This window comes from Leopardus geoffroyi, chromosome X, assembly GCF_018350155.1.
Source record: "Leopardus geoffroyi isolate Oge1 chromosome X, O.geoffroyi_Oge1_pat1.0, whole genome shotgun sequence".
Lineage (NCBI taxonomy): Eukaryota > Metazoa > Chordata > Mammalia > Carnivora > Felidae > Leopardus > Leopardus geoffroyi.
Genome location: NC_059343.1, coordinates 86,736,884 through 86,758,680, shown reverse-complemented (window position 1 = coordinate 86,758,680; position 21,797 = coordinate 86,736,884). Strand labels below are relative to the sequence as shown.

The following is a 21,797-nucleotide window of genomic DNA, read 5'->3' as shown; positions in this document are numbered from 1 at the left end:
TTAAATCTCTTATAATTTTATTTCTCAATTTTACTTCAGTAAGGCTTAAAATGTTTAAACAAAAAACTTCAGATACCTTTATACCTTGGTCATCACAGACAAAGGGAAGGCAGAGAAACCGAAACAGTGCCTGCCCTCAGATTTGGCAGTGAAAGAGATGAAATGGACCTGACACACTGATTTAAACTGTATTAAAATGTTTAATATTCTAACCCCCCCCCAAAAAAAAGAAAGAAAGTGATGGGTAGTACTCTTTTATAGAGTGTGTCCAGGGAAGGCTATTGAGCAGGTAATATTTAAGCAGAGCCCTGTATGAAAAAAGTGAGTGAATCATAGGAACAGCTCAGGGAAGAGTGTTCCAGACCCAGGAATTAGTAAGTGCAAAGACTATCAGATAGGACTATGCTTGGTGAGCACAAGAAATAGAAAAGAAGCTAGTGTGTGTGATGTTTGAGGCAAATAGGCAGATTGTGGTAGAAAACTGGATCAGAAATCACAATAGATTGTCATGCATTGTAGGCCATAGTGTAGATTTGGGATTTCATTTTAAGTGTAATGGAGAGGGTTCTATAATTGGAGGGTTCTGATTATAGCAATAATATGCTCTAAGTTATATATGAAAAGGATCATTCTGTCTGGCTGCTGTGATGAGCACAGACTGCAAGGCACAAGAAAGAAGCAGGGAGGCCAGTTAGGAGGCCATTGCAGTGAGCCAGGCAATTGATGCTGGTGGTTCAGACCAGGGTCATTAACAGTGAATGTGGGGAAAGACATCAGAGTCTGGACGTGTTTTGAAAGTAGAGCCATGGGATTTGGTGGTGGACTAGATATAGCATGTGAGTAGAGAAAAGAAAAAGTCAAGGATGACTCCTAGGATTTTGGCCTGAGCAACTGGAAGGATGGTGATGGAGATGGAGAAGGCAACTGGAGGATCAGGTTTATAGGATGGAGAAAGCAAAATTCTTGTTTGGGACAAATGAAGCTTGATATGCCTACTAGATACATCCACTAGTGGAGTTTTTGAGTAGCTGTTGAATAGGCAGTTAGGTATACAATTCTGGAGTTTAGGAAAGATGACCAGGCTAGATATATAAATTTAGGAATTGTCAGCATATATGCAATAAGCAAAACCATGAGATAGAGATGGAATGAAATCATCTAGGAAGTGAATGAGAAGAGGTGACCTGAACTCTGGGGAACTCTAATATATGGAGATGAGAAAGATGAGAATTAATATTCTTAGTTATTCATGCTTTAGACATGTTTCCTTGAGGAAGCCATGGGAGGTAGCAATTTTACAGTGTGCCTTGGTTTCTACTGTCAGATTATTAGAAATTTTAAGGGGTGCTAGTGGTTGTTTTACTTATTAAATAGAAATAAATTTATTTTTAAACTCAGATAAGGCTATTTCTATCCCTGTTGACTGAATGATAGGAACCCTGCTACCACCATTGTTTTTCCTCATAGCAGTAACACTTGTGCAATTTTTTGTTTAAGTTTTTTTTTTAATTTTTAAAATGTTTATTCATTTTTGAGAGACAGACACAGAACATGAGGGGGGGAGGAGCCGAGAAAGAGACACAGAACTCAAAGCAGTTTCCAGGCTCCAAGCTGTCAGCACACAGCCAATGTGGGGCTCAAACTCATGAACCCTGAGACCATGACCTGAGCTGAACCAACTGAGCCACCCAGGTGCCCCAAATTTTTTGTTTAATGTTTAATATTTACCTTTCTTTGTACCCTTCCAGACTTGGGAATGTCTATTTTATTCATCATTCTATTTCCCAGTCCTTAGCACAATACTTGCTATACATGATCTTCAATAATAATAGATAACCTTATTCATTCATTAACGAGACAGGTTCTAAGTACTAATTAGTGGCCAGACATTGCCCAATTTTCTGAAGATACAGAGGTGCTGCAAACCCTGGGTTGGATGATCTCTGAGCCTAAAATAAGACTGGAATGAGCAGGAATAAAGTGATCTTTGCCATAAGGTATCTGGACATGATCAATGTCTGCCCTTTATGTAGGTGGACTTATGTGGTTGCCTAGTGCACAGGAGAAGTAATTCAAGTTCTGTATAATAACAAACACTGAGTGTGGTATATTTTACACTACATAATTATCATTTGAGTCTCAAAGTGCCTCTACAATGTAGATATTATTATCCCTGTTTTAAAGATGAGAAAACTGAGGTTCAGGGTATTTAATCAGACAAGTTAGTCCTACTGAATCAATGGCTGAACAAGAATCTACTCAACCAGGGTTTCCTGATTTTACTTTCCATATTACACTCCTTTATACAAAAAAATAAAAAAAAAATAAAAAACAACAACAACAACAACTCCCTTATTTTAAGATGGAATCAAGTCCAACTGAATAAGAAATGGTACTAGAGAGATAAAAGCATTATTCTCAGAATAATGACATTTTCTTGCTTCTCCTAGAACTGCTGGTCAAGGTCAAGTATTAGGGTTGGCAGGAAAACAGAAATTCCATCTTGGTTAAAAGGTACAACTAGTGACCTTGTTGATTGAATGTGTTCTATTGCTCTATAGCCTAGACAACAAAAACATTGATTGAGAACATTTGTTCTGTTACATTTACAAAAACCTTTGCCAGATGCATACATACAGAAATATTTAGCCTTTTGCAGTAATCAAGAGTTGTGACAGAATAAGAGCCAATCTCAGAAGCTGCTCCAGCTGCTGGGATTGTTGTTCCTATATTTGCGTTTATCTCCTTTATTTATAAATTTACTTTCTTTGCCCGTTATATACAATTTCCACGCCATCCAAAAATAAAGTTAGAGAGGGGTTTCCATAAATGCCAAATTATTTTTAAAATGTATGTACCTATCAAAGGCCTCTTAATACCAGGTCATATCATATTATTTATAATGTTTATTATGACAATTATGAGAATATTATGATACTCTTTATTATTTCTATTTTAGTCAGGGAATAAAAAAGTGGCTTTGTTTCTCATTCAATAATAAAATCCCTAGTTTTTCATTTAAGCAATATAAGATGGTGAAATATAGAGAAAAATTTGAATGCCAATACGTATTAAATTTTATGTAATACTTATAACTAAGGTACATTTTATTTCACTGAATTTAACACATAACAATATTTCATTTTTTAAATCTATTTCCTAATGGTATAGAAGATTATAGGCATTTTATGCTACTATCCATAGCGATAGAGATATTTTTCCTTAAAAAGACAAAATGCTTAATAGAAATTTGTGCTAAATGATAAAATAAGGCCAGTAAGCATATTTAACTTCAATAGTTACTTGGTAGCTAAACAAACCATAGTAATAGTTAAAAAAATAAATACCCTTTTTACGCAGCAGAACACTGGCATGTTTCCGTCCATTTCGGTTTTCCACATGGCAGGTATAATTTGCCAGGTCAGCCTCCACCACTGAATCAAAGATGAGTGCCAACTCAACTTCTTTTTCTCCAAGATGCTCTTTGAGGAGCCTGAAATAAAGACAGTATTCTTGGTTGAATTGGTCTGATATGGGGAGAGACCAGTCATGCAAAAATTGCAGATGATTACATAGCTCACAAAGTCTCCATTGGGTATGGCAAATGTTGACTGGGTATTATGTATGGAACCTTCAAAAAGAAAACACAATGGGGCGCCTGGGTGGTTCAGTAGGTTAAGCGTCTGACATCACCTCTGGTCATGATCTCACAGTTCATGAGTCTGAGCCCCGTCAGGCTACATGCTGTCGGTCCAGAGCCTGGAGCCTACTCAGATTCTGTGCCTCCTTCTCTCTCCACCTCTCTCTCTCTCTCTCTCTCTCTCTCTCTCTCAAAAAATGAATAAACATTAACAAAAACTAAAAAAAAAAAGAAAACACAAAAAGTGACTCTTGATGTGAAGATCATATGGGAAAGGAAAGAAGTGAGGAATTCACTTAGCAAAAAGAAATATTACCATACCAGTAGGCTTTGATAAACAAGCCAACATGATTTGTGTAGCAAAAAGGAGGAAACACTGGGCTCCACGTTCTAAGCTGAACTTATGAAAACAAATTAGATTTTTGTACCATGGCATGAAGGGAAAAAATTGATAGGTGTAGTGTTTGCGTTTGAGGTTAGTTTTGACAACAGGGGGTAAGAAAGTAAAGAAGTGAGCTTTAAAAATGGTTGCCTTATAGGAAGTAAACTGAAAGTGGTTACTGGCCTTCTATCCCCGAATAACCATGAAAAGTTTGTTTTCCACTTTTCTCCTGCATTTGTGTAATACAGGCATGTGCCCTGTGCCTTAATCTGCCAATGATCCTAGCCCACTGCCATGGTCCTGCCTTTTCCAGACACTGTTTCCCTTTGTCTTTCTCCCTTTGCCCCTCACAGGAAGAACCCTGCCCTGTATGACATTTTCTCATAGTCCTGCTTTTTGCTTTCTCAAGTGAATTTGCAAAGGGCCTTGAATGGCCACGAGTAAGTGTTCTTTACAGAGCAACTGAGTTGCCAGGAACCTTTCCTAAGGAGTGTGCCTCTTGTTTCTCTGGAAAGTTATATTCTCACCAATGGTCAGCTGCCTCCTGAATGAAGTGATAGTGGGCACCCTGCTGTCTTTTCTGTCTCCTGCCTTTGACCAAAGAAAACAAGTCTACATGGTGGCAATCCTGCCCTTAAGTTCTGGGGTGAATTTCTTAAATACATGTTTTTGCAAGATAGAAAATTGGAGCACTGGAGTTAATTCTCCTTTTTGGACACTTGGTTATGAATGCAAAGACAAATGCTCTGATTTGCCGGCATTTAGCATAAAGCTGGAAAAGACAACTATGTTCAGGGAAAACCGGGTTCTACATGCAGGCCTCAAATTTACAAGCTCAAGCTGGATCCTTACAAAGTCATTAAGTCAATGTGCCTTAAATTAACTCAGCTTTAAGTTGGGAAAAATACCTACCATACTCAACTTTGTTGTGAGGGTAAAATAGGTTAAAGTAATTGAAAGAGTGAATAGCACTATACACATGCAAAGGAATGTTATTAAACATCAACATTTCATTATCAAAGGCAGATCATTTACATTTGGGCTCCTACAAAAATATTTATATTTATACTATATTAATATATTTAAATATTTAATAATTTAATATATTTAAATATTTAATAATTTAATATATTTAAATATTTATATATTAATATATTAAGATATTTAAAATTCAGTTGGCTTAATCTCTTCTGGTTCCCCTTTGAGAGAAAGAAGGCTTAAAGTTTGGTTGGTGGAAGAGAGTTCCTGGAAACTAAGAGTCTCCCATACTGAAATATGAAGCTCAGATTATATCCCAAATAGACATGCTTTTAAAATTTACCCTGTGTCTGTACCCTCCCAATGATACACATATCTGAGAGTTCATAATACTGACATTTGTAACTTGAGTAAGTCTCCTGCCCTTTAAATTTATGTACCATTGCTGAACTAGACACATGTAAGAATTGTCTTAACCACATTTTACTGATAGTCTTTCTATTAACCTTTTTCTTCCTGGTTAATGTTGTAGTTTTCCTTTCTCAACATATACCTAACCAAGGGAAAAATGGGAATTTACTGTCTTCACGGTTTGTATTGAGTTTTACTTTCTCCATTTTCTCTGTGCTATGGCTTAATCTCACTACACACAATTCTTTTAGTTCTATGTCATCTGCTATGGAAGAACCCCCTTTAGTGCCAGAAACTGCTTACGCACCACAAATTAAGTTTGATTTAAAGCTTCATGTGTAGGGAAGCCACAGCCTCTGTCAGGCATGAAGCAGAAAGCTGATCCTGTCCTTTCAGACCCAGTCTTTCCCTCTTCATTTCTAATGCAGTTTCCAAAAACAGATCTTCACAGGCTGCAGAAAGAATCTGAAAAATGATCCTTCGTCCATCTATTAATATATATGAGGTGTCTTAATTATCAGCTCTTGAAAATCTAGAAGTGACTTGCTTTGGGGAAATTAGTCAGTTGATGTTTATATTTACAAATCACTCAGTAAAGCAATCAATTTCCTAACAAATATTGATATATAACAGTCAACCAATGATTCTTTGTCAGTCCCCTAGTACGTGCATAGCTCTGGGCTAGACATTTAGTGTAAGATAAATATAAGCATTAAAAAACAGGTCCCTGTTCTCAGAAATCATTAAAATTTAAACAAGAGACAAGATCTACATAGTTGAAAAAAAATATGTAGACATAATGAAGTAAAGAAGAGTGGTACAGTTTATGCTTAAAATCGACTTTCAAAGAGAGAGACTATTATTGAATAAATTACCTGGAAAAGGTTTGAGAAGTCTGCCTAGACAAAAGGAATAAGGGAGTGTTTTCTGGGATTGAAGATAAATTTTGCAGAATGTGTGAAAGAGAGACACTGAAGGGATTGGTTTTGGAATAGAGGATAAAAATGAAGAGATCCTGTGATATATTTCAAATAACTTCTGAAGCATTTTATTTGAAGGATTAACAGGAAAAGCAAGTTACATGTAACAGCAAACACTGGAAAAATTAGAAAATAATAATTTAGTTTACAGGAATCACCACCTTCAAAAGTTTCAGTTAGGACCTCGTCTTAAAAACTAGTAAAAGTTTGGAATTTGTCACTCTTATCCTTATAATAAGAAAAAGAGCTGAAGAAAATTAAAATGAACAATTATTAAATCCAACAATGAGCTGAGGACACAGGGCAAACCCTTGCCCCCAAAACTTGAGAAAGAAGCAAATACTGAGAATCACAGTATATTGGGAGCAGAAACCAAGGAGCAAGAGCCAGTACAGGTAGAAACAAACTATAACTGATAAGTCACTGTAAGCCCACTATGGACTAGCCTGAGAGTTAAAAACTCCATGAAATGTAATCTTTGGAATACCCCACATTTTCATGAGTTTTGCTTCTGGGAACCCTACCAGGATCTCAGGGTGAAGATCACAGAAAGATCTCCCTATAATTCTGTCAGAGGATTTAATAAAAGCAATCGTCCCAGAGCACTCTGTGCTTCTTAACAAAGGCCTGTCCCTAAGGGAAATTCTTTTATCAGAGCTTAAACTACTTGAATTTTACCAAACCTAGCCTACCTGAGGGAAGGGAATTGCAATACTAAACTCCAGCTACCCCCTCAAGCTTTCCTGTCTCACTTAAAAAGAGGAGAAAAGCTCTTTTCCTTTTAAGAAAAGCTTAAAAAGAGGAGAGAAGCAGTTGTGAAGGTCATATTCAAAGGCACAGACTCCATGAAAGACTAAGACTTTATCATAAGATTATAGAATGCTTACCACCAATCAGTTTCCTGTATAACAAGGGCTTTCAGCTGAAATAACTGCAAAGCTCAGACCCTATTTAAAAAGCAGTCTCTAGAAAAACACAAAGAAAACAGTGGAGACATAAACATGTACATTCTACGAAATTTTAGCCTCTTATACCTACAACTATAGCAAACAGTAAACACAGCCTAACAAGATAAACATAAACTCTCACACTAGAAGCCTATTTACCTCAGTTCCTTTTACCTGGTGCATAATGTGTGGCTTTCAACAACAACAAAATATTACCAAAAAATATTAAAAAGCAAAACAGAAACAAAGACAAAAAGAAAAAACACACAACAAACAACAAACAAACAAACAAAAACCCAAACCCCAAAGAATGTAGTCTGAAGAGACAAAGTACACATCAGAACCATAATCAGATATGGCAGAGATTTGGGAATGATCAGACTGGGAATGCAACAAAACTATGTTTAATATGTTAAGTGCTTCCATGGAACAAGCAAACAATATATATCAACAGTATTGGGAAATGTAACCAGAGAGATAGGAATTCTAAGAAAGAATCAAAAGAAAATGCTAGAAATAAAAAACACAGTAACAGTAATAGAAATAAAGAATGCCTTTCATGGGCTTATCAATAGACCGGGCACAGATGAAGAAAGAATTAGTGATCTTGAAGATGTATCAGTAGAAATTCCTAAACTAAAATGTAAAAGGGGAAAAAGTCTGAAAAAATGGAACAAAATATAACTCCCAAGGGATAATTACAAAAAGAGGAAGATACATGTAATGGAAATACCAAAATTAGAAGTAAAAGAGAAGAGAACAATAAAAATATTTAAGGTATTAGAGCTGAGAATTTTCCAAAGTTAATGAAATGGTCCAAACCAAAGATTGCAGGCAGCTTAGAGAATACCAAACAGAATGAATACTAAAAAATGTACACCTTGATATATCATATTCTAACTGCAGTAAATCAAAACAAAGGGAACATCTTGAAATAATCCAAAGGAAATAAAAGTACCTCTACAAGAACAAGAATAGGAAATACATCAGACTTTTTCTTTAGAAACCATGCAAGCAAGAAAAGTGGAGTGAAATATTCAAAGTGGTGAAAAATATCCCAACAACCTAAAATGCTGTATCCATATAAGTTATTTATCTAAAGTGAAGGGTAAATAGACTTTCTCAGACAAATGAAAACTGAGGGAACTTGTTTCCATTAGACCTATCTTGCAAGAAGTGTTAAAAGAAGTTCCTCAGAAAAAAATGAAAATGATATAGTTCAGAAATTTGGATCTACATAATGAAAGAAAGAGTGTTAGAGAAAGAATAAATTAAGATAAAACATTTTATTTTTCCTATTCATAATTTATCAAACATGTAACAGTTTGTTTTAAATAATAATAGCAATAATAGTAGTTATAAGAAGAAAAGTTATGAGGACCTAATGTATAGCACTGAGACCATAGTTAATAATATGGTATTATATATGTGAAAGTTGCTGAGAGTAGATCTTAGGCATTCTCACCACATTTAAAAAAAGATTTATTTATGTTAACTGTGCTAGCTGATGGATGTGTTAATTATCCTGATCTTGGTAATCATTCTACAATGTATATGTATATAAAATAATCACATTATATACTTTAAATATATACAAGTATATTTGTGAATCACTTTTCAATAAAGTTAAGTTATAAATGTGCAAAATAATAGCATCAATGTATTTGGTAATTATAGTTTATGGATAATTGAAATTTATGACTGTTATAAGGTACCTGCACTACATGTGAAGCAGTATAGTATTATTTGAAAGTGAACTTAGATTAGTTGTAAATGTTATTGCAAACTGTAGGCCTAACACTAAATTTTCTAAAAGTACAATTGATATGCTAACAGAGAAGACAAAATAAAAGCACATAAAATGCTCAATTAAAACCAGAGAAGCCACGAAAAGGAAATTAAGAAAACAATCCCATTTACAATGGCAAGAAAAGTAATAAAATGCTAAGGAATAAATTTAGCCAAAGAGGTGAATGATGTGTAAAGTGAAAATTATAAAATGTTGATGAAGGAAATTAAAGAAAACACAGATAAATGGAAAGACATCCTGTATTCAGATTGGAAGAATTAATATTGTTAAAATGTCTACACCATCCAAAGTGATCTATAGATTCAGTGTAACCCATATCAAAATCCCAATGTCGTTTTTTTTACAGAAATAGAAAAAAATCTTAAAATATATGGAATCACAAAAGACCCCAAATAGCCAAAACAATCTTGAACAAGAAGAGCAAAGCTGGAGGGATCATACTTCCTGATTTCAAATTACATCAAAAAGCTACAATAATCAAAACAGTATGGCTCTAGTATAAAAACAGACATGTAGACAAATAGAACAGTATGAAGAATCCACAAATCCACAATCTACAGTCAACAGATTTTCAAAAAGCATGTCAAAAATACACAATGGGGGAAAGTATAGTCTCTTCAATAAGTACTATTGGGAAAACTGTATATCCACATACAGAATACAATTGGATCCTTACCTGGCATCATATATAAAAATCCACCCAAAAAGGATTAAGTACTTAAGCATAAGACCTGAAACCATAAAACTACTAAAGAAACCATAGGGTAAAACTTTTTGACATTGATCTAGGCAATGATTTTTTGTGTATTATACCAAAAGCATAGGCAAGAGAAGCAAAACAAATAACTAACAAACAAAAAAGAAAGACAAGTGGGATTATATCAAACTAAAAGTCTTCTAAAAGAGCATATGGTCTCACTTATATGTGAAATCTAAAAAAAGAAAGAAACACAAGTTCATAGATACAGAGACTAAATTGGTGGAGAGGCAGGAGGTTGGGGGGGAGGCCAAAATGAGTGAAGGGAATCAAAAGGTACAAATTTCCAATTACAAAATAGATAAGTTGATGGGGATGTAATGCACAGCATGGCAACTATAGTTAATAATAAGAAAAAAATTATATAACTATGTATGGTGACAAATGTAAATAGACTTATTGTGGTGATCATTTTGCAATATATACAAATACAAAATCATTATGTTGTGCACCTGAAACTAATGTTGTATGTCAATTATATTTCTATCAAAAAAGAGAGTGGATGTAATTTAGGGAATAGGAGAAAATATTTGCAATCCATATATCTGATAAGGCGTTAAAATCCAAAACATATAAGGAACTCTTACAACTCAATATTAAAACAAAACAAAACAAACACATAACCTTATTAAAAATGGACAAATGACCTGAATAGATATTTCTTCAAAGAAGACATATAAATGGCCAATGGGTAGTGCTTGTTAAATGGGAAATCAAATCAAAATCACAATGAGTTATCATCTCCCACCTGTTAAAATGGCTATTATCAGAGAAACAAAAGATGAAAATTGTTGGCCATGATGTGGATAAAAGGGAACTCTGTACATTGTTAATTGGAATATTAACTGGTGCAGCCACTATGGACAACAATCCAGAGATTCCTCAAAATATTAAAAATAGGGGCGCCTGGTGGCTCAGTTGGTTAAATGTCCGACTTTGGCTCAGGTCATGATCTTGCAGTTCATGGGTTCAAGCCCCATGTCAGGCTCTGTGCTGAGAGCTCAGAGCCTGTATCCTGCTTCAGATTCTGTGTCTCCCTCTCTCTCTGCCCCTCTCTTGCTCACACTCTGTCTCTGTCTCTCTCTCTTTCAAAAATAAATAAACATTAAAAAAATAGAACTACCATACAATCCAGAAATCCCACTTCTGAGTATATATGTAAAGGAAATGAAATCAGGATCTCAAATAGGTATTTTCACTCTCATGTTCATTTGAGCATTATTCATAATAGCTTAGATATGAAAACAACCTGTGCCCATCAATGGATGAATAGTCAGAAAAATGTGGTTCATACATACAATAGAATATTATTCAATCTTAAAAAAGAAGCCAACGTTGGGGCACCTGGGTGACTCTGTCCGTTAAGCATGTGACTTGGCTCAGATCATGATCTCACTATTCGTGAGTTTGAGCCCTGAATCAAGGTCCACACTGACAGTGTGGTTCCTGCTGGGGATTCTCTTTCTCTGCCCCTCCCTGACGTGTGCACCTGCTCTCTCTCTTTCTCTCTCTCTCTCTCTCTCTCTCTCTCAAAATAAACAATACATAAATAAATAAATAAATAAATAAATAGCAAACCTTGCCATTTGCAACAACATAAAAGAACCTGAAAAATATTTTGCTAAGTAAAATCAAAAAATGAAATATACTGTATGATATGATACGATTTCTATGTGGAACCTAAAAATGCCAAACTCATAGTAGCAGAATAGAATGGTGGTTACCAGAAGGTGGAGGGTGGAAGAAATGGGGAGATGCTGGTCATCCAGTTATAAAATGAATAAGTCCTAGAGACCTAATGTACAGCATGATGACTATATTTAGTAATAAGGGTACTGTATACTTGAAATTTGCTAGGAGTGTAATTCTCAAATGTTTTCACCATACACACAAAAACATGGTAACTATGTATGGTGGTGGTTAATTAGTTTGATTGTGGCTTAGCTTGATTTACAATGTAAACATATACCAAAACCTTATGTTGTATACTTTAAATATACACAATCAGGATTTTTATATTTATACCTCAACAAAACTGGATTTTTTAAAAATATAGAATGAAATAAAGGGTAGAGATTGATTCCCTCCAAAATAAAATAAAAGAAAATGTCTAATTCCAATTTCCATTCATCCTAAATGGTCCTTTAAACCAAAGTGAGCCCTCCTGTGGTGTATAGATAACTTGCACCGTCTCTAGGTTATTATTATGAGTATGAGTAATCATTGTTCAGAAGTGATGATTGAAGATATCAAGAATAGAAGTATGTTTAAAAAAACTCTTAGGGGTGCCTGGATGGCTCAGTTGGTTAAGTGTCAGACTCTTGATTTCAGTTCAGGTCATGATCTCACTGTTCGTGAGTTTGAACCCACATTGGGCTTTGCACTGAGAGTGTAGAGTCTGCTTGGGATTCTCTCTCTCCTTCTGTCTGCCCCTTCCACATTCACTGTGTGTCTCTCTCAAAATAAATAAAATTAAGAAATAAAAAGTAAATAAAAATACAATGAAGCTGCTGGGAAGCAGCTTCAGTTAAAAAAATCTCAAACAAAATCTTTATTTTAGTGTTATTTTTTAAGTTTATTTACTTATTTTGAGAGACAGAGAATACATGGGAGGCGCACAGGGAGAGAGGGAGAGAGAGGGAGAATCCCAAGCAGACTCTGCACTGTCATCAGGGAGCCTGATGCAGGGCTCGAACTCATGAACTGTGAGATCACAAACAGCCAAAATCAGGAGTTGAATGTTTAACCGACAGAGCCACCCAGGTGCCCCCTTTTAGTGTCATTTTTAGGGCCTATTAAAGCCTTATTAGTCATAGACCAGGATCCAGCCTATAATCTGAAAAAAAAAATCAGATTTATTGACTGAACGCACTGAAGGTGGGACACTCCAGAGTAATTGTGGATCATTCCTTGACTGAAGGTAGGAAGAAAGCATTTTTATAATGTTTGGATTTTCACTGAAGATTCTGAGGAGAGTCTAGGCAAGCCCTGATAAATTCTGGATAGGTTGGGATTTTTAAGGTAGCATTGGGAGAAGAGAGGATTGACTAGGGTTTGACAGCTGTCATGAGGCAAGTCTTAGCAATTGGGTATGCCCAGTAACATGAAAATAGCAAAGTAGGTCTGGGGCATCACTGGTAAGAAATCAGTAGCCATTCAAAGGAGGTGGGGGTCGTTATGGCATTTTACAACTGCTGCATGACCTTGGGGAAAACAGGGTTTTCTGTTAACTCTGCAGCTGGTTTTATCTGTCTTTCCTCCCAGGCTGATTAATAGCAGGGCTGCTTATTCTCCACCCAGACTGATTTTTACTCTTTCAGTCCCACGCAGATTTTGACTCTACATTCCAAATGTGCACTACAACAAAGCATTCTGGGAAACTGAGGATTCTTTCTAGTTGTATTTTGATGAATTCAGGTCTAGCTCCACTGGTACTGTGAATGAACTACCCTGGCTCCATTGGTACTGTGCATGGATAGATTTTCCTCAGTCTCTAAACCAATTTTTTTATTCTGTAAAATAAACTGATACTATTTATCTCAGATGGTTATCATGAAAATCCCAATGTGGTTTAGGATTCCAAAATGCTTTTGCAATCTACTATGTCTTATAAAAACATGAATAGGAATTATTATTCCTATTATTATTGTTTTTTTAAATAATTACAGGTGCTTATTAATATAAGACATTATATGTGAGATTGGGCATCTATAGTCTGTTCATTAAATGAAGATATTTAAGAAGTACGTCTTAGGTAAGCTTTAAATATTGTAGGCATTGGTCAAGGCTAAGATCCACTGTGGAACTAGAACCGTGAATAGTAGAGTCATCACTCTAAAATTTATCCTTCAGATAGGTGGCAATTCAGATTGTCCCTAGGTAAAAACTATGCTGATTATAAAGTTAACTTTTCCATTGAAGCCTGCTCATGATTTACAAAATCTACATTCACACATAGGTCATAAGATTTGAAACTTATTTAGATCAAAGGCAAAGTGATTGATCAGTGTTCCTTCTTCCAGTGAGATAAGCTGAGAATGGAGGGGGGGGGGAAGAAGAAGTGTGTGTGTGTGTGTGTGTGTGTGTGTGTGTGTGTTAGCTCAATTTGAGGAAGGCCAGAGCAGGTGGGGTGCTTCAAGGCACTGAAAAAGTGTAGTCGGAAGTTGCCAAAACAGAGCACATCATTTTGCCTTGGGCTGTCTGAGACTTCAATAGTTTCCTCTATATTTTGGGGCAAACTATATTTTCACATCTCTATATTTTTTAATTGATTAGTTAGGAAAAGGCTATTTGGGGTCTTTAATATAGACTCACTTTATATCAAGAATAAAATCTTTTCATAGCTGTATCACATTCCCCTCTTTGTTAAGAGCATTTTACTCATGCAAGGAGAGGATGTTAAGGTAAAGAGATGAGAACAGAAAGCCAGAAAGTGGTGGAAGTAGGAGTGAAGAAACCAAAACTAAAAACACACAAAGCCCATATTCAACTTATAGTTTTTCAGTAATTGAAAGTAAATAAAATTATTTGCATTTTAAGAAGCTTGTTTGGAAAACCTTAAGATGAATTGAATATGTTTTTCAGCTCAAGAATTATAAAAGATTTGGTAAACTGTTTTATGGTATTGCCTAAGGGGTAAAAAAGTTAGATATTGATGGGAAGATATGTAAAGTGAGAATTATAATGAAAAATTACTCTCTATTGGGGCAAAGCAATTGCATTGAAATTCATTCAGTCTCCTTTGACAATCAGATGCAATTCACAAACCTGTAGGCAAGCTTAGAGACTATTGTTGTTGTTTAATAGGAGGAGTTCAATTTCTCTGATATTTTTTATTAGCACCGTGGAGTACATACCTCACTAGAAAATTCCTTTATTTTTTATAATTCTCAAGCCTCTGGTAAGATTAATTAAAAGGTAATTCTATAATGACATGGAACTGGATTGGCCTTTTTAGAATGCTTACACCCAAAGACTACCACTCTTTTTCATGACTCTCTTATGTCACTTTGCAAATTCTTCCCATTAAATTTTAACAGAGGGACAAATATTAGGATGTCCTTTTCTAATGACCGTTTCCACTGGGTCTCCTCCCAATAATTATATCACTTCTCTGAATAGACATGGTAGAGCTTATAGGAATCAGCTTGTTGCAATGACTTTAAAATGGTAGATAAAAATAACCAAACTTGCACAAATGCAGCTCATGCTACTGCACATACCAAATTCCTTCAACATCCCTACAGATGACATCTTCTGGGGTCACTGGAAAATTTGGGATGCAGTTTAAGGGATAGGCTGGAAGTTGTGAATGGATATTATATTTGGGTTCAGATTTCCTTAGAGTTCAGTCTTTTACCAACATCAGAGAAGTGGGAGGGCTATTCCAATTTCTGCTAAAGGAGAATCTGTATGCTCAGATTGGAGTCTGAGGTACTTTGGCAATAGGTTGCAAGTCAGGAGGTGCAAGGAGTCACTGTGGTCAAAGTAACCCAGAGAGAGAAAAAAGTAACCCACAGAGCAAATAAATGATAACTCCAAAATCCTCCTCAGGATTTGGTCAAATATGCTAGTCAAGCTCCAGGAGAACTGTGCACTTACTGCAGTCTGAAGACATTATTTCATCAAACTTTTGGTGAATATCCAAGCTTTATCCCTAGGTAGATTTTTTCAAAGTTCTCTATTCCTCAGGGGCAATACTAAGAGAGAAAAAGTTGCAACACATACTTCTAGGATCAAGCTGCTGCCCAGGAAATTGAGAACCTAGGCAGTGTGGCCAGTCCTCCTGCCAGATACAGTGCCTCTGTGGTAGACTCTCCATAAATCAACTGCTTGAGAGCAATTTATTTACTCCCCACTTCTTAGATCTATGGGGCAGTGTACTTCTGATATGCATCCACAACATAAGAGCTATGATTCAATTAAAATATGAAGCAAATACAGTAACCTGAGGGAGAGCCATGCATGCAGAAGGAAATTTTGTTTCCAGAAATGCTTTCAAGAGGAAACCTCAACTTAACATATTCAGCATTCTACCATCAGAACTGTTCTCTTTGGAGAAAATGTGTGGGCTATGAAAGAATGCAGATCTTCTCTTAGTTGAATTAATGGCATGATTAGCATTTTTTAAAAAATGAAACTACCAGATTCGTTCCATCTGCCATACTGTATGAAAATCTTGTATGCTTTCATTCAAGGACATTGGCTTTGGAAGCTACAAGAGAGAATCTAGTAATTAACTCCTGTGTTAGTATAAATGGCCGTATCCTAAAGGAATTCCTGTACCCACACAAGCTCTCAAATAGATCAAGATTACATAATTAATATTACAAAATGGCTGACTGTGTTTATCTTGGCTAGGAATCCCTGCCTCTTTGTTTGCACTTCTGTAAGGTGTTTCTAGTTTGCCAGTAGGGTTTTGTAAAAATTTCACAACAAATCTCATGTTACTTGCCTCCACTGCAAATATATGTATGCACCCTTTTTTATAGGGAGGGTTGGGGAAAGTGGAGGAAGAAGATGTAACAAGAGCAAATAAATAATGACATTTTGCAAGTCCTGAAAGGTTGACTTCCTACAGTACTATCTGGTTGGTTCATTTGCACCTAATAAAGTGGCTTGGACTAGACTGAAATGTTTCATATATGTATGCTTTGTCATTCACCATTTTAATCATTTGCTGCTAGAGACCAGCAGCAGTGCCTAACTTTTCTTTTTTAAAATGGTATAACCACATGGCAGATTTTAAAAAGTTAAATGATCCTGGAGAAAAAAAATAGAATAATAGGTAAAAACTAATGAAATTTGAATAAAATGTGGATTTCAGTTAATGATACTACATCAATTTTGGTTCATTAATTGTAATAAATGTACCATAATAACTTAAGGTATTAGTAACACGGAAAACTGGGCATAGGGTATGTAGAAAATCTCTGTACTATCTACTATGGACTTAATGTTTATACCCCACCCAAAACAAACATTCATACCTTTAAATTCTAATTTTTAATGTGATGGTATTGGGGGGTGGGGATTTTGGCAGATGATTAGGTTATGAGGGAGAAGCCCTAAAGGATAGGATTAGTGCCCTTACAAAAGAGACTGTAGAGAGTTTTCTCATCTTTTCCATCATGTGAACACATGTGAGGGTGTAGTGAGACAACGATCTATGGATGAGGAAGTAAACCCTCATCAGGCATTAAATCTGCTGGTGCCTTGATCTTGAACTTTCTGTCTCTAGAACCATGAGAAATAAATATTTGTTGTTTAACCATTTAGTCTGTTGAATTTTTGTTAAAGCAGACCAAGTAGACTAAGACCGTATATTCAAAATTTTTCTGTAAATCTATAATTATGATAAAAATTGTTTTTAAAACAAAGCTAAAAAATGAACTAGAAAAGGTAAATGTACACCCACTATATAATTCAGCCACTCCATGTCTCACTATTTATTCAAGAAAAAAAGAAATTTATGGGCATGCAAAAATGCATATGTGAATGTTCATAGCGGTTCTATGTGTAATAGTCCCTAAACTGGAAACAACCCAAATATCCATCAACAAGTAACCAGTTTATATCCATGTAATGGAATACTACTTGGCAATAAAAAAGAATGAATTATTGCTACATTTAATAAGATGGATGAATTTCAAAATAATTGTGTTAACTGAAATAATCCAGACCAAAAAAAAAGCACGCACTACATTATTTCATTTATATAAAATTCTAGAAAATACAAACTGATTCATAGTGATAGAACAGTGTTGTGGAAGTAGGGCAGGAGGTAGGGATTACAAAAGAGAAATTTGTGGGCAATTTATATGTTCATTATCTTAATTATGGTGATAATTTCATAGATGTATACATATATCAATCAATCAGCGCTTATAGATTGTATACTTTAAATTGTGTGCTGTTTATTGTATGCCAATTATACCCCCATTAAATCTATTTATTTAGAAAAACCCAGTCATTCATGCAGAGTGAAAGAGAGATAATTATCTTATGTTCATATATAACTACTACCCTGATCATAAGCTTTTTGGTAGTGGAAATTTTGCTAATATGTACCATTGTACCTATGACTTGCCCTTTGGGGATCAGTTTTTTTTTTTTTTTGAAAAATGAAGAGTAACCCTTACAATCCTTTACAGGCAAATATATTGAAAAAATTCTAAATATGTATCTTCTAAAATAATTTAAAAGAAACTCAGTTGCATTAATTTCATAAACCTTAACTTAGTGTTAGTAATTCAGCTAATAAAGTGTTAGTAATTAGGAAACTTAAACTTTAAATGGGAGTTAATAGTTAAGAATTCTTTATAAGTAGAATATTGAGGGGCTTCTGGGTGGCTCAGTTATTTAAGTGTCTGACTTCAGCTCAGGTCATGATCTCATGGTTTGTGAGTTCGAGCCCCGTGTCGGGCTCTGTGCTGACAGCTCAGAGCCTGGAGCCTGCTTCAGATTCTGTGTCCCCCTCTCTCTCTGCCCTTCCCTTGCTCATGCTCTGTCTCTCTCTCTCTCAAAAATAAATAAACATTAAAAAAATTAAAAGTAGTATATTGATTATTTTTTCTGAACATCTATTATGTGCCAGGCATTCAACTGGAAGTTTTTTTAAAACAGCTTTATTGAAATATAATTTACATAACATACAATTCATCCATCTAAAATGTACAATTCACTGTTTCTTAGTATATTCACAAATATGTGCAACCATTGCCACAGTTTTGTAACATTTTCATCACCTCAAAAAGAAGCTTCAGGCTGTTTAATGGGCACAGGGTTTTGTTTTGTGGTAATGAAAATTTTCTGGAACTAGATAGTGGTTATTGTTGCACAATCATGAATGTACTAAATGTCACTAACTTGTACACTTTAAAATAGTGCATTTTATGTTATATTGTATCCACCTCACTAAACAATATATCACGCATACACGTTAGGTATTTAACCCTATACCTCCATTCCTCCAGCCCTAAGCAACCACTAATTTTCTTTCTGGCTTTATAGATATGCCTATTCTAGACATATTATATTGTAGTTTTTTCCCACTGTCTTCTTTCACTGAGTATGGTTTCAAGGTTCATCCATGTTGCAGTGTATATCAGTACTTTATTCATTCCTTTTAATGGCTGAATAATATTTCATTGTATGAACATACTACATTTTATTTATCCATTCATCAGTTGATAAAAATTTAGGTTGTTTCCACATTTGTCTATTATGAATAATGCTACAGTGAACATTTGTGTACAAGTTTTTGTGTAGATATATGTTTCCATTTTTCTTCATTATATACCTACAAGGGGAATTGCTAATAATTATATGTTTAATGATTGGAGGAACTGCCAGAGTGTTATCCAAAGTGGCTGTGCCATCTTACATTCCTACCAGTAATGTATGAGGATTCCAATTTCTCCACATCCTAGGCAACACTTCTTATAATCTTTTCAATTATAGCCAGCCTGGTGAGTATAAAGTGTTGTCAGGGGTTTTGATTTGAATTTCCCTGATGAATGACTAATTCAGACACCTTTCATGCAATTTTTTCCTCGAAATATTCCCATTTAATCAATATTTTGCATAGGCTCTCAGGAGATTCAGAGATCCTCAAAGTTATGATCCTCTAGAGTGGAACTGTTGGGTGGACACATGAAGAGAAGCTGTCATAATAGCTATAATAAATTATATTTAATCATAGAAAATAATATAAAGTGTACTTGTTTCTTTCACACTGCTACATATTCGATGAAAAAAAAGTGAAAGAATGCACTGCACTGAAATATTGGATTGGCTTCCACTACAAGATTCTTAATGGGAGTAAAGGTGGAAGGGTCCCAACTCCTATTGGAATGAAAAATGTACATTGTATATCACCATTTCTGAAATTAAAGGACAATCTCATAGACTGAGTAAGAAAAATTACCTATCCCTTATATATACAAAAGATATCATATCAAATAGGATTAGAAAACAAACAAACAAAAAAAAAGATGTCTATCTACCAGGGAGCTATCTGTAAGAGTAAAAAATTACCTATCCCTTATTCATACAAATGACATTTTTTCCCATTTATTAAAATTTTTATTGTCAAAGATACCATTTTTCAAAGATACAATATTTTAATGATAATTTTCTCTTCTTCAAGGTAATTGTTTTGAGTGCCATCAAATACAGATACTGCAACCTTTATTTTTCTATTTTTTTTTACAGATACTGAAATTTTCTTTTATTATTTTTTTTAGTTTGGTCATTTTTTAATCCACTCTGGCAAACTCTATATCTATTTTATATATTGATATCATTCACATTCAATGTAATTATTGATATGTTGGGCTTATGTCTGCCATTTTATTTATTTATTTTATTTTTTTATTACTTTTAATTTAACTGTATTTTTTATTTTTTAAAATTTACATCCAAGTTTGTTAGCATATAGTGAAACAATGATTTCAGGAGTAGATTCCTTAGTATCCCTTACCCATTTAGCCCATCCCCCATCCCACAACCCCTCCCGTAACCCACAGTTTGTTCTCCATATTTATGAGTCTCTTCTGTTTTGTCCCCCTCCCTGTTTTTATATTATTTTTGTTTCCCTTTCCCTTATGTTCATCTGTTTTGTCTCTTAAAGTCCTCATATGAGTGAAGTCATATGATTTTTATCTTTCTCTAACTAATTTCATTTAGCATAATACCCTCCAATTCCATCCACATAATTTCAAATGGCAAGATTACATTCTTTTTGATTGCCAAGTAATACTCTATTGTGTATATATACCACATCTTCTTTATCCATTCATCCATCAATGGACATTTGGGCTCTTTCCATACTTTGGTAATTGTTGATTAGTGCTGCCATAAACATGGGGGTGCATGTGTCCCTTCGAAACAGCACACCTGTATCCCTTGGATAAATACCTTTCTCTGTATGGCTTATTTCACTTAGCATAACACTCTCCAGTTCCATCCATGTTGCTACAAAAGGCCATATTTCATTCTTTCTCATTGCCACATAGTATTCCATTGTGTATATAAACCACAATTTCTTTATCCATTCCTCAGTTGATAGACATTTAGGCTCTTTCCATAATTTGGCTATTGTTGAGAGTGCTTCTATAAACATTGGGGTACAAGTTCCCCTATGCATCAGCACTCCTATATCCCTTGGGTAAGTTCTTAGCACTGCAATTGCTGGGTCATAGGGTAGTTGTATTTTTAGTTTTTTGAGCAACCTCCATACTGTTTTCCAGAGTGGCTGCACCACCTTGCATTCCCACCAACAATGCAAAAGAGATCCTCTTTCTCCACATCCTTGCCAACATCTGTTGTTGCCTGAGTTATTAATATTAGCCACTCTGACAGGTGTGAGGTGGAATCTCAGTGGTTTCATCTGTATTTCCCTGATGATGAGTGATGTTGAGCATTTTCTCATGTGTCGGTTGGCCATCTGGATGTCTTCTTTGGAGAAGTGTCTATTCATGTCTTTTGCCCATTTCCTCACTGGATTATTTGTTTTTTGGGTGTTGAGTTTGATAAGTTCTTTATAGATTTTGGACACTAACCCTTTATCTGATATGTCATTTGCAAATATTTTCTCCCATTCTGTTGGTTGCCTTTTAGTTTTACTGATTGTTTCCTTCACTGTGCAGAAGCTTTTTATTTTGATGAGGTCCCAGTAGTTCATTTTTGCTTTTGTTTCCCTTGCCTCTAGAGATGTGTTGAGTAAGCAGTTGCTGTGGGCAAGATCAAAGAGGTTTTTGCCTGTTTTCTCCTCAAGGATTTTGATGGCTTCCTGTCTTACATTTAGGTCTTTTGTCCATTTTGAGTTTGTGTTTGTGTATGGTGTAAGAAAGTGGTCCAGATTCATTCTTCTGCATGTTGCTGTCCAGT

General features: G+C 35.1%; 1 protein-coding gene across 1 annotated transcript in view; it reads right to left on the bottom strand.

The window, feature by feature from the left end:
* IL1RAPL2 (interleukin 1 receptor accessory protein like 2) overlaps positions 1-21,797 on the bottom strand; it is a 1,221,298-nt gene that overhangs the window by 28,387 nt on the left and 1,171,114 nt on the right. The window contains exon 8 of the mRNA XM_045472869.1: positions 3,348-3,493. Coding sequence (XP_045328825.1) covers positions 3,348-3,493 — 146 coding nt within the window. The remainder of the gene's footprint in view (positions 1-3,347; positions 3,494-21,797) is intronic.